The sequence below is a fragment of the Triturus cristatus genome, chromosome 2_1 (assembly GCF_964204655.1).
Source record: "Triturus cristatus chromosome 2_1, aTriCri1.1, whole genome shotgun sequence".
In the NCBI taxonomy this organism is placed as follows: Eukaryota; Metazoa; Chordata; class Amphibia; order Caudata; family Salamandridae; genus Triturus; species Triturus cristatus.
In genome coordinates, this window is record NC_140581.1 from 554,523,021 (window position 1) to 554,537,632 (window position 14,612).

Here is a 14,612-nt window from a genome sequence, read left to right on the forward strand (position 1 = left end):
GCCCTAATGTGTGTTATATTTGTGTCTTGTATTCTATAAATTTTTTCTTAATCATTTTACCTCTAGAGTTGGCAAACTAACTCAGGGGAGCCCCAGTGTGTACTCGCCATAAGATAACAATAAATAGTGGCTTTTGAGGAAGCCATGGGAATCTCAAATGGGACCTGTGGATAATGGCCACATACTCTGAAGTTCACAATGCATGCTGGGAGCTAGGAGTTGAAGTGCATGGCATGGTATGGGCAACATGCAGGTGAAGTGCAATACCGGTATGAAGGTGTCTGTGAAAAGCTGTATCTATCTCGGTTCTCCTCTTTCCACTGCTCCTGATCACAAGGGAGATACCAGTGGGAGTAAAGGAAGGAAAGTGAATCACCCACATGCACTTTTAACTATTCATAACCAATTATAAGCATAGGTAGAAAGTAGATTTAACCTAGTTTGCCTTCTCTTCAGCGCTTCATATGTCCACTTGGAACTGTGGTACCCAATAAGCAATTCCATACTTGGATGTCAATACCTATATTGCAGTCTGGCAGTCTACAAGATATCGATATAAAAACTGCATGTCTTAATAATGTAACGTTCTTTAAAATATAAAAATAGCAAATCAAAACAAGTTTAATGAGATCCTACCAGCTACGCAATCTGTCAGGAATTGGAAGCTCTTTCACTCCAAGTATGAAATTATAATAAGAACAGAAACTCCATAAACAGTAGCAACACGGTCTCTACAGGAGAACTAAAGCCTGCAAAAGTAACCAATCAAACAAGTTCACCTCAGCAAGTTTCGTAGGAAAGATGGGATGATATGGTTTGTGAGGCAATAGAAGCAGAGTGGCTGGGGTGTTCTTGAACCCAATGAGCACCTACATTGTACCAAGGAGGAATTATAGTGATGGAAGAATATACACACAGGATGTGGGGATTTTCAAATGTTTTGTATCCTCATTTGATAGGAGTAAACAAATATTTCACCCACTGAGAGAAAAAGCAGGAAGGAGTGGGAGAAAATAAAGCCCCCTTAAGGGGGCTACCAACTAACACCCACAAAAAAGTAAAAACAACAATTTATGCAGTCATAGGAGTGCAATTTCGACTATCTTGCCAATCACAAACTGTTCCTCTAGGATAGCTAATTCAACTGAATAGATTCTACAAAGTGATACATTCCAAGGCATCTCTAATTCTTTCATACAAGGTGACCACAACCAAGGCATAAGTATAATAAATCACCAGGTTCCAGGAAGAACATTTTATAAATCTAATTACTAGAAAAATCAGTTTGAGTTCACCCACTGAAAGAAAACGACTAACCATCTGACAATTTCAGACTGTCTTCTTACAATCAACATAAACAAACACTCTAATATTTTAAAATCCTACAGGACCTCAAGTCTTATCCACAATTGTGCCCATTATTAACATAACAGTCAAGACAAAAGAAAAAATATTGAAATTAATTTTAAGAAGATTGCTTGACAAATAGAGGACACAATGAATAGTGTTCTTGGCAATGTCCCAAAAGTAGATGACCTCTAACAAATGAGGTCCTGAGAAATAAAAGGAGGGCTGGCAGTTCACAGAGTAGGTTGGACCAAAGAAGAACTATGTGATTTCAAAAAGTTAAAGACACTTTGCTTACCCTAGTGAGAAACATGAGTTGGCTGTATACAATGTCAATGTAAAGATAGTTCATTACACTGTAAATTTCTGTAAAAGAATGTCTTACCCCTGAAGATTTCTAAAGACTGCTACCACCAAGCAGGGAAAAATGAAAAATAGTTATAGGTGGCAAAACCTTCCAAATATAAAGTTTATAATCTGAAATGTTACTGAACTCTACGTCATTTCAGAAATCAAGCATATCTTCCTTTCCGTTTAGTATTAATACATGGTTCTTTACCACATATTCAGGAAGACTGCACCCCCATTTTATTTGTCTCCACACTAAATCTGATACTGTTCTTGATACCATGAACAGTTTTCTTTATTTCCAGCTCTCTTTTTCTCTTACTCGGCTCCTAACCCTGTTTTCTGCTTTCATGTCACGTAAATGATGTTTATGCTAGGATTGTCTGATGCACCAAAACATAAATAAATAACTGTTGTTAGCGATAAACTTGACATTTCAACTTGAATTAGAAACCATAATATTCACTGGTCTTTTAAGTTAATCTTACATGTTGTCAGTGATTTCGAATGCCAATACCTCTTATCTAGTTTAAGTTAGTTACTACACTTTTCTTTACCTCAATTATTACTGTATCTTTTCTCCCAGTTTGTCCAGGTTTTGAGCCTGCACAATGTAGTGGTTGTTTTAGACTTTAGCTCTATACTATTACTATGAAAAGGTGGAACATTAAATTAGTGCTATAGCCGCATTTCATTAGTCATTAACATCACCGAAATGTGGCCAAAAAAAAGAGTGGTTCCAAACAATATCTAAAAGCACATAAAATAGAAATATAGAACTTGCCATCCGAGTCGGATCACAATTTCCATCTGGTGCACCATCTCCACTGTCTACTGGAGAGACTCCTTGTAGACAGCAGGCCATACTTTAATTCGTTTTTTATTGTACAAATGACTCATTAGTTAATTTCCAACTAATTATTAACTAAAGCACACAGCATCTTTCTTTACCTGCACTGGTGCCTGCACCGGTAGTGAGGTCCCCACCCATCAGTCCACCTAAGAATGACAGAAGATACAAGATGAGAATGGCCAAGACTCTACAAGAAGACAACACTCAACTGTATGCAGATGTCTGTTGTGTACTAACACTTTCATATATATTGCAGATCATCATTTTCCAAAGGGAATTCATTGACCATTTAATCAAACCAGAAAAAGCTAATATTACTTCACCGATGTTCTAGCTTAGCACAACAAAGTGTCAGATCAGCTAACCACATGTGTATTCTCCACTCACCATGTTATTAGAAGGAACCAACTAATAATCTCCAGAATGACAACATACCCATCCACTCTACTGCTACAAAGTGTGGTTGAGCAATTCAAAATAATCTTTATTCTATTTTATGACCTTCGAATGATCAGGCACTGATTAGATTGACTAAGTTGACTGGTGACATTATGAGCACTAAGGAAAATACCCAAATTCACTTTAGTTCTCACTAGGTTGCGAAGGACAAAATGAGAAGACAAGAAAGAAAATGTGATAATAGCAGAGCAATGGGAACTGAACATACAACTAAGCCAAAGAAGTGCATCATGTTTGAGATTGTGCATGATGGAACGTTTGTTTCAAACGTACAGAAATTTTGTATAAAAAGAAACATTTGTGTCTAAGTATACAAAATATTCATTGCATGGGTTACTTAATCGGAATGGAGTTTGTTTTGGGCCCTGAAAATGGAAATGACGAGGCTACATTAGAGTAAATGAGAAAAAGATTTAGAAACAAATCAGAGCCAACCTTTATGTTACCACTGGGAGCCAATCATTATTTTATTGGAGAGGAATAAATTAGGGATGCCTAACATTATCCAAAGGTTCAAATAAGATAAAATGTCACTGCCAAAGGCAACAATTTTGACTGATTTGTGGTGATCCATCTCATGCACAGCTAGAAACCGAAACTGGTGGTTTTGGTAGTGGTAGTGGCCATGGGGTGTTTAGAGCAGCCATTAGCCTAGATCTAGGCCAACGCAGCACAAGTTTAAGAAACACTCACAACTTTCTGAACATTGAGTTCTTCCCCCCCCCCCAATCAATACAGATATTTTTGTCCATGTGTAATAAACGTTGTTTTGCTATTTTTACATGGACAATTGTGTGATTTGGGGGTTCAAACAAATACACCTTTGATTAATAAAAATATAGCCCTTTGTTCCTGTACAGTGCAGGTTCTACCAAATATGAGAATATACCTAATAGATGGAATAGTTTATCTTAAATAAGTTAAAGTCAGCTGAACATTACTGATGACCTGAGCAGTAAAGATACAAAATGAAATTTCAGAGTACAGCCCTCATTTCAGTATCGGGTTACAGTACTTAAACTAGAGTTTAGTGCTATAGAAGAAAGTGCAACTGAGGGCCTCGTTGTGAAATGCCTGGAGTTTGGATGGCAAGATACCTGCACTTGAATTATTGTTTCCTAAGGGTCTCTACCACAAATCTAACTCTGGGCATCACATGTTGCCAGGACTAGATTGGATAATAACCAACATTGTCTGCATTTTAGTTGCAATTCTTAGAATGCTACAACCTTACCAATGCACATTATGTCCAAATATGAGTTTTTCTGGGCATAGTAAATTCGAAAGAAATACAAGTTTATGAGTAGTTTTTAAGTCATATTTACAGATCTAAATGACAGAATACATTTAGAAACGTAGTATTCGTCCTGTGAAATCAAGAAGATGTGTACATATTTTCCTGCATAAAAGTAGGTGTTCTTTTAAAGATATTTAAAAAGAATTTAAGATGAGATGAGAAAGCTTACCACTCAAGTCCAGATATAGATAGAGCGACTACCTGAATGTCAGTGTAGCATGCAATATATATTTTGCATTGTCTTCCTCAATGGTTCATTGTACCTACAGCTTACCTGGGTTGCCAGAACTCGGTGGCCGATGCGTCATGACAGGAGACATGCTATTTCGTTGCAGAGAATGGTGGGCCAGTGGCATAAGATTGTGATTACCCAGCGAGCTGATGGGGTTATTGTATATCAAATTGTTTTGGTTGCTCACAGGGATAGAAACTGGCATTTCAAAACTCGGTGGTGGACCGGCCTGTATAACAGACAAAGACAAAACACGAAGAGAACCGATTGAAGATCCACAAAACAAAATCACATTGATATATTATTTAATTCTAAGACGTTATGCATTGCGATTTCAGCTGCATTCATGTTATGATGATGAATTCAAAGTTATATTTAGTCATTCATTACTGCAAAGCACAAATTCGTGTGAGCTGTCTGTTTTAATATTCATTTTTCATTTTCCATTTCCATCCATCTGCCAGTATTTACCGATCTTCCTCTTTCTTTGCCTCTCTGCCTGCCTTTCAGACCCATGCTAGGTACCCAGTACACCAACTAAATATTTTAGCTTATCCACCCAAATCTAATCCTAAACACCCATCCATTGTTCCGACCTCTACCGTGCACAGAGTACATATGACAGTAATGTGGTAACAGTGGTGAAATGCTCATTCAAGGTAAGACTACGTATTGCAAGAATGCCAATAAAGTGAAGCAGCTGTTAAGTCAAAAACATTTACATTTTGACTTGAAAGGAAATTAATTACAATGTAAGATCACTATGCATGTTTAAGAATTCACAGATATGCTTTACATGCTTCTAGGTGACATGCAAAGAATGATCCACAGTTTAGAGATACTACATTTCTGGAGTATATTTGTTTCTGAAGATGTTTTAAAGAACTCTATTTGCACTCAATTATATGCTGTTGTATTGATGGTGACCAAGAAATGTAATGTTATCAAAACGGTGAAAATGCTCTCTGATTTTTCAAATCGTTTCCTGAAGATGACTGAGCAGACTGTTCACTGCTACTAAGATTTGTCTTGAGCCCTTTCTCTTTTCTTTCAAAATGTACAATTCTTTTAGCTTATACTGGTGCTCTTCATTGTAGAGAAGCGCTCAAGGAACCATTTCAGAAACTTGTGTCTATATCTAGACTTGGTTATAATTCAGGACTGGATGGATGCTTCATAGAACTTCCAACCATACCTTGATTACCTGTATCTTAAAGGTGGAAGGGAATGGGATCCCTGGAGTTTGCCTCTTTACGTATCCTATGTGTGCAGAATCTAGGGATCATGTAATTTCTTTATCCATAGGGTTATGAAATTAGTTTGATTTACAGACACATGGGAACACTGGAGTAAACGAAACTTTCAGCACCACATACACCTGAATTGTGGAGGAGTAAATTATATGTGTTGAAGAATGTGGGAAATAAAACATTCACATTTGTGAATATCTACAAAATTAAGACAGAAGCAGCAAAATACCAGTTGGACGGCACACTATGCCAAACACAGATTTTAAGCTTATGTGTTTTTAAGCCACACCCTTAATTACATCGGCCACCACCTTAGAAAGAGTCACCAGTTTTTTTTTATCCCACTCAAAGTCCTGGTGCTTGTGCTCACTTCACTTACATTTCATGTCACTGATCATTCCTCTGACACACTTTTGATATTGTAGACTTCTACAGACCCAAGATGAATTTATGTAAGGGGACTTGTGCATATTTTGCCCACAGAGGTAGAAGTACACAAGTTGAAGACTCCTCAGCATATTTATGGTATGTCATGCCATTGTGAACCTTCACAAAATCACATGCCAATGGAATTAATTCAGCTATAGTAATCAGACAGAAGAGGGTACAATAGCTTCGAAAATCAATGTAATGCCAGAGACCAAAGAGCCATTTTCAAATGTCCTTTCAGGCAATGGGAAGACCACATTGTTCAGTTTTGATTTCTTAACTAAGCGGTCTGTCTTCTGATTTTATAAGTCTCATCTCAGGGGTGTTGAGAGACTGAGGTTAAGTACGATACACTCACCATCGTAAATTTTGTTTTTACGGATATTTCAAAATAGGTGTTTATTACCCAAGGAAGCTAGCATAGATGAGGAGATTTACTGCAATAATCCCAACATGGTTTCCAGTATCGAACCAGCTCTGGGCCTTACTGGTATTCATAAGAATTTGTCACTTGTGTAGCACTTGCTACTGCAGGTTTATATCTCTGCAAATAACAGCTACTACTATTACACTAACTCTAAGCTACTAATTTGATCAACTTGGGAAAAAGGAAAAAATCTGGCTCTACCCTGGTAGAATTTAAAACTGTAGTCTGTAAGTTATACACATACCCCAGTAAAAAAGGTTTATCTCACTGTGTTATCTTCCACTGGAAATATCGCTCAGTAAATCAAATACTTGCTGCAGACATCTGCTTTGACCTTCATGGACAACTCAGCCTTCCATCTTTCGGCGGATCATTAAGATGGGTAATATTGACATCTGCTATTTGCCGCACAGTAAACAAAGAATTTCCTATTATTGCACCCCTTTCTATGTTTTGGTCAGCAAAGATGATATACCCTAAGGTGTTCTAAAGAACCATTACGATGAGTATGTCCCATTTAGCATCCCTATCAATTGCCATTTTGACAACTGAATACTCGCTGGGTATAGTAGTCACTACTACTGATCTCTATGACATCCAGACAAAAAGAAACTACACATAATACATATTATAATTGTAAGCTCATTATAATTTGAAGTTTCTTTCACACATGTGTAACTAAATCTGACTCTCTGTGTGCAACTCGAGCTACATCTTCGTCAAGCGCAATAGCTCGTCTTTTCATTGGCAAGCCTTGTGTTTTCATATGGGTAAATAAGCCAGATTTCTCTTTGTACTGGTGGTCAAACAGCTACACATCCAGCATTCAGTGACTGTTTCTTTCTGTTTTCGGAGGACACCACGTCTTCCAGATTTTATAACTCCTCTGCTGTGTGTTCCTACCACCCTTACTTTGTGGTTAAGTGGGCAGGACAACCCACCCAAAAATGGATACATTATGGCATGTGTGCGGAGCGTCTGCAGGGCTGTTATTTGTGTGGTGCCATCCTTCCAGTGTAAAATGGCAGTGTCCAGGCCAAGGATCCGGAAGCTCTGGGCCTCTCAACCCACACTGACCACAGCCTGAACTACCACTCATGCATCACAAACTCAGTAATTATGTTTGGACTTTGCATCAGTTGTATGGTTGTGCTTTGTAACACACACAATATGCTTTAAGTCTAAAACAAGAACACAGTTTTCTCCAACTTGAATGGCCCGTATAATTGCTGATATTTCACCAGTTCTGACTCGCAAGGCAAAAACAGTGCCATGTTGTATGGCATATCAGTAACATTTCTGGGTGGGTCTTAACCTTTAAGTGAGTCCTCCCATAACATTATGCTTCCGCTGACCTATGTAATCATCATTGACCAATGCTCTGTGATTTTGAGGCACACTGTGTGCTCTTGGACAAGAATGTCTTGTAACACAGTCTCTTTGTCAGGACAGAGTGGTCATCCAGGATTCAGCTGGGACAGAGGGATGAAAATGGAGTGATCGTCCAAAATAGGAAAAATTTTATATCACGATATTCAGTACCCAAAGGTTTAAGAGTTATTCGTTTGTTTCTGTTTTGTGTTGCAACTATCAAACAGTGTTGAGCAAGGGATTACAAACTTGTAGGGGGCCCGAGGATTATCACAACCGGCCCCTCCCTGTGTAGTACGTGGCCATCACATATGTGTTCCCTTCTTTGTCAAGGCTTTGTTTGAGGTGCTTAAGCATGCCACCTGGGAGGCAAACGTTACTGTCTAAAACTCAAACGTTCCATATTTTATCTAACTTAAAAAACATGTTTGCATACATATATATTATTCTGGCTATGGCATTGACATCTTATTGATTTTCTAAATTAAAAACGTCTATCTAACTTTATGTCTTGACACTCTTGAAAAACTAAACCCATTAACGTATTAAAGTATTTCTAGACATAGCCCTTTATCTAGCTTTTTGATCCTACAATGCGTGTTTTCCAGTATGTCTTGTGGTATGGAGTGGAAAACAAAGTAGGCAAAACACTACAAAGGTGGTCTTCTCAATTCACCCAAAATTCAATTATTGCTTCTTTGTTTTTAGGTGTAAAATGTCTTTAACTCGAACTTCGTGTGCTTCTTTTACTATTGAGCACTGGCTTGGCATATCTTTGTTATTGCTCATGTTTAGACAAAGACACTTCCAAGTTTTACTGCGATCTAGATATCCACCACCTGCCTTGTGCTTGTAGTGTCGAAGATTACAACATGGGTTGTACATTGGCCGTAGGTAAATCTTCTACCATTGTAACTAACTCGGCTGACACAATCTCAGAATGTATCACACTTCTCGCTATGCCGACATATTTACGTATCATCAGCACATTTTACATTGAAGCTGTAGATTACCTCATATAGATTATTTATACACACATTAAATATTACTAATGCCAGTATTTACTACGCTTGTAAATTTCACTCGTTAAAGCAGGTTATTCTACCATCACACCATGACTGCATTCACTTAAATAATTCTTGATCCATTATAAATTGGTAATCAAGATACAAAGCCAGAATAAATCCCTTTTAAGTAACACAGCTTAATCTAGTATTTTTTTAAAAATTAATTTGAATACTAAAATATTTTTATATTATAAAATTGTTTCTCCTTCAGATTTACAAATAATAATGAACATATTTTTACAACTGTCCTATGGTCTGCTTTTGGGATTTTCTGCAACCTTACCCACTTGCTATATTTATTCCAGCATTAAATGATAGATGGTCAAATAGTCTAATTTCCCACAATGCAGTGGGCTAGATGTGATAATATATCACTCAACAATACCCACCATTTTGATTTGCACAGGGTCAGGCCTAGTAACATTAACAAGATGTTATGTGTACCCCATTGAAGGCTCTCATTCAGAAGAGGTCAGTTGTGAATATAAAAGAGGAAGACATGTTTGAGTGGGATTAATTGCTCTATAGTGAAGTGCTAATGTGGGCCAATATTCTATCATACATACCATAAACATCACCAAACCAGATATTTTGTCTCATAACTGATAGGGGCTAAGAACTAAGTTATGCCTGCATTTCCTATCAGGTGAGGGCTTAGGTAAAGCATCCCACACCTTAGCTAAAGCCTTCTTCTCAATGAGGAAATCTTGGCTATAACTGTAGTGATCACCGAGTCAAGGAAACCTGGTTAATTGCCAACATGCTCCACCACACCCCAGGAGATAAAACAGTGATATAAATATACAGTAAGTACGACTAAGTCTTACATCAGTAGATTTCACTTTTGTGCCCTGATTTTTCTCAACTGTCGCTTTACGTGCTTCAAGACACACCTTTTTATCAACCGGAATCTCAGATAAATTCACTGCCCTTAGATGAGGATCGGCACGGGAGTTTAAACAAAATAAATGATTTAAACACGGTCAACACCAAATATGAGAATGAAATTAAGAAAAATAGAGTTAAAAAACAATCTGATATATGGTGTGTATTCAACAGTTTTCCACACTAACTAGCTATAGTGAATTTTATCAATGAGAACTTCACCTTAGATATGTAGCCAGCAAATGGTTGAATTCTACAGGCACATACCACAGTTGCAAGGATATAAAACATACCCTCGCTGTTTGAATGGCTGAAAAGTCATACAAAACTGCTCGATTATTTTACATAAAAGCTTTAGGTAAGATGTTCTTGAAACTTTAGATATACTTAACTTGATGTTAAACAAGGAGAGTGCTCTATTTCACTCTAATCTGATTTACTCTACTCTGTCATGATTTCACATAAAAATTGAGACTCTGCCATGCTTAGTAACACGTCAGACTTATTTAGGACACCTGCATGACTCATATGAAGCTTTTTTTAGAGCTATGCAGAAGGTGTGAGCAAGATATCTGGGCAGGTAGCATTAAAGGGGAAAGATGAGTATTATATAGTGTCTCTTCTTAAGTCAAAAAAAGCTTCAAGGGTTTTGATGATACATGCCTGGATTTTGCATGGGTATCTCGTTATGTAGTGAAATACATGAATACCCAGAGCAAGTACAGGTTTAAACTGGAATTAAATATTGTTTTAGAAGGGTGCACAGATTCAAGCCAACCACTCTGTGGTTCTTTGAAGCCTGCAACAAAGGCTTGAAACCACATTTCCAGAACTCATTAAGTTGCTCAATTCAAAAGATAGAATGAATTAGATGACAGTAAAAATAAAGATATTATTCATATTCTCACGTGTTGAAAGAAACTGAAAACATGGCTGTTTCCTAACCCAATTCAACACTAAGATAGGTCTTCTCTTTGATCCTGCTGCCTTTCTGTTCTGTTTTTCTGAGATTTTTGGTCCAGCGCTGGGACACACTGCCATGGTGTAACCATACGCTTTACAAATGATATTATTTTTATTATTATGCTGGTATACGTCGATTCATACACATATAATCTGACTTTGAATTTTTCTCTTTTTGCTCTTTAAACCACAAGGAGAACACTGCTGCGAAATGTCACTGGAGCTCACTCTTTCATTCTTCCTCTCAAATTTAGGCCAGAATATGCTAGCTGTTTTATGTAATGTCGATAATCTCAATTTTTCCCATGTCCCCTTTCAAAGTCAATCTCACTCCACTTTGTACTGTAGAGTATCATTTTGGTATTTGATATCGGAGGTATCATTTATAGATAAATCCCCTGGTTGTGTTTTTGTTTCATTCTGCCTTTCATTAGTACATTCCATTTGTCTCCTCTGGCCAGTCATTCTCTCACCACCAGACGCTCTAGATGAAATAGGCTGTCTTCAAAGTATTTGTGTTTATGATGGATGAGCCCCATGTGTTGTTGAAATGCCGATGCCTGAAATGCTTGAGGATCTGGAGAACCTGGGATTTCAGCCCCTCTTACTGTCACTAATATAAAGCTGGGCCCCTGGAGATGCATCAAATTCAGTATTTTAATTATTCCTCAAGACTATTACTTTTTGCCTCTACCTGAATCTGTAAGATATGTGACAGCTTCATCAGAGCAACGTTTGCCTTATGGATGAATTCTCTGATCTATCCTGGAAATGCAAGATAGTTAACAGGCCAAACTGCCAATGAAAATTGAAGCATGTGTATTCATTTCATAAAGTGAAATTAATACCTAATGAACCTAGCCTTACATCTTGATTTTGAGAAGAGTTTGGAGGGATTATTTTTGAAAAGTATATATTTTGATGGAAGAAGCAGACAGCCAATTAACAATACATCCTAACATCTCGAGGAAGTGAGTTATGGCATGATGCGTTAAAGGAAAGAAATGTTTCTTTGGGATACATATTAACAGGTTTGCACTCAGTGGGTTTTGCAGAAAATGGTATTGGAAATTACTGTATACTCATACGTGACATTTTCTCTGAACTCTGGATTTAAGAGTTTTCGATTTAACTGTTAGGACTAGTGCACTGTCTCGCACCTTAACCCACACAGAGCCTGGCTCTAATTCATAACTTACTAACCAATGGCCCTTTTAAAACTCACTAGTGTTTGTCTGTAGATGGGTGAACTAGAAGCAACATCTAGATCTGTCAGATGTTTGATGCTTTCCGAATATCTGAAAGGATCTGCATATTTTCGAGAGATGTTGAACCCATTGCAAATTGTTAATACTTGTGAGTGAGGCAAGTAAAGTTTAACTGTGTAGAGTCTTTGGAGTTCCAGTGCACCTCTGATTTTCCATCATTCAGACTGGGACTAGAGCAGTAAAGCTCACGAAGTTATAGTTTTGGCGCAAACTAGACAGTTTAGCGTCTAACACATTCATTACCCGGTCACTCAATAAGTGTTCTGTTAATGTTTTGATAATTGTCATCGATTACTTACTTACTCTCAGGATTATATTTCTCTCTCCACCATCCTTGTTAAATCTCTCGTGACCATTTAGCTCATCTGAGTTACAGAAAACAAAATATTCCGATCTTTATCAGCTGCACATAGCTTCATAGCTTTTGATCTTCTTCCAGATTGAAACAGAGCTCCTATATTTGCTTTTGCATGATCAGCTGACTTCTCACTGGAACCCCACCAATTGTGGGCAAATGGAAAGCAACTAAACAATGGGCATGGTGTATATTTCTCCACTCCCTTGGCATATGTTTGCACAGGAGCAGATGTGCAACGATTCACTGATCTCAGAATTGAATACTTTGGGGGAGATTTACTAAGATTTGATGCCGTGTTTGCGTCACACAAGTAACGCAAACCAGCACTGGAAATAACGTGAAAGTAACGCGAAGCAGCATGTAGCGCTTCTTTGCATTACTTAGCGCCAAGGGGGAGTGCCATGACTGGGGCATGGGTGTTCCCATGCAACCACCCAAGGTTTCTGATACTAAACCCAAATTACTGAATAAAGTAGAAAGGGTTTAGCATTAGAAAACTGCACGCTTTGGAAGTAGGTGCAAGGAAGGAGAAATACTTTCATTTCTCTTTCCTTGTCCACGTGTACTGTACATGTGCTGCACTGTACAATACACATACAAATAGGGAAAATGGTTTAAATTAGTCTATCTATAGTATTTTGTATTGGAAGGGCATCCTTCCAGTACAAAACTTATGCTAGACTCACAGAGACATACTTGCACCAGGTGCAAAGTTGTCTCTATGCGCACAGCAGCTGATTTCAGCGCCGGCATTAGGGAAAGAGGGAGGAGAGTGCCATATTTCAGTAAATTTGGGCGCTCTCCTCCTCTCTCCTTTTCACGCAGCACAGCATTTGTGGCTGCTGCACTGCGCTGCGTGAAAAAGTGGTAAATCTGCCACTTTGTTTACTTTTAGGGTGCATTATTAGTAAACCCAATTACTGGGTGAAGCGCTACCTCATGCACCTTTTTAAATGATTTTACTTATATCCCAACGGAGCTTTCAGAAAACATTTCACCCACGGGAAACTTTCAATCAACCAGCTTCAGAAAACAGCATACCCCTCTTGTGCATTGGGCCCAATGTCAACCTCTGCCTAAGGGCAGTGATGTGGTCCTGACACAGATACGGTCAGCTCTTTTTGGAAATAAAATGTCCAGCATTTTGCACCCCTGCACTCTCTAATTTCCTTAGTGAATTGGACCCATCACACTGCAAGTTTGAGTTTTCAGAAGGTTTCTGTTATTGTCACTCATCTGAAGGCTCGGTGCAAATCTCAAAAGGTTAGTATGAGATCCTGGAGTCTGAGGTTGTAGACATATTGTTGTTAAATACAATATTGAGCCCAAAATTGCATACACACATTTTGTAAGTTTTACTGAAATGGATGTTTTGGGTAAAATATTCTTTTTTTTTAATTAAGTCCTTAATGCTTAAACAGACCCATGCCAAACTAATAATGCAAAGACTCTTCTTGACTGCGGTAAGTGGATTGCTTTTTATCTATAGTTCAGTTTGTTCAACAATAGTTATATTTCTAAAAAGTTTTGCCACTGTAGCATTGTTGCACCTCGCCGATGTACGAAAGCCAATCAAAATATTTCATATCGCCATGCACACAGTGTGCAGTGTACTTGAGTGTCAGTTTGGATGTGTGGATGCATGCATGTGCATATGCGTGCATGTGTATACATATTTGTGCACATCAGTGAGCGGAACACCACAGCAAGCACAAAGCACATGCATAGTTATTTCTCTTCAGTTTCTGGCCAGGCATGAGACTGTTGGAAATCTTTGGCTTCCTTTATCATAGGGCCAGTTAGCTGGCGGTGCCCCAAATTTGGCTTTTGGATAAGGACAGGGGGCATTAATCAGTCCAGCTCACTGGACACGTCACCAAACAGGAAGGCTTCTCATAAAGTGCACGTCTTGGACCTAGAAGCTCTCTTTTAGCATTAAGGAACTCTGTCCCGAGTGAAGCGGATCAATATCTAGATCAGTGAGTGAAGCCAACCACTGCTCAGGGCCATAGGTTGCTACCAGGCAAATCAATGAAGGAACATGGATGTTGTGTGAAG

At 38.2% G+C, this 14,612-nt stretch overlaps 1 protein-coding gene across 21 annotated transcripts in view; it reads right to left on the reverse strand.

The window, feature by feature from the left end:
• The window catches only part of MEF2C (myocyte enhancer factor 2C), a 545,031-nt gene that overhangs the window by 68,384 nt on the left and 462,035 nt on the right, over nt 1-14,612 (reverse strand). For 13 of the 21 annotated variants that reach the window (XM_085632432.1, XM_085632448.1, XM_085632439.1 and 10 more), the window contains 2 exons: nt 4,579-4,765; nt 2,647-2,694 (listed from right to left, as the gene is read on the reverse strand). In XM_085632432.1, the coding sequence (XP_085488558.1) occupies nt 2,647-2,694; nt 4,579-4,765 (235 nt within the window). The remainder of the gene's footprint in view (nt 1-2,646; nt 2,695-4,578; nt 4,766-14,612) is intronic. The other 8 variants (XM_085632450.1, XM_085632440.1, XM_085632444.1 and 5 more) reach the window with 1 other exon arrangement.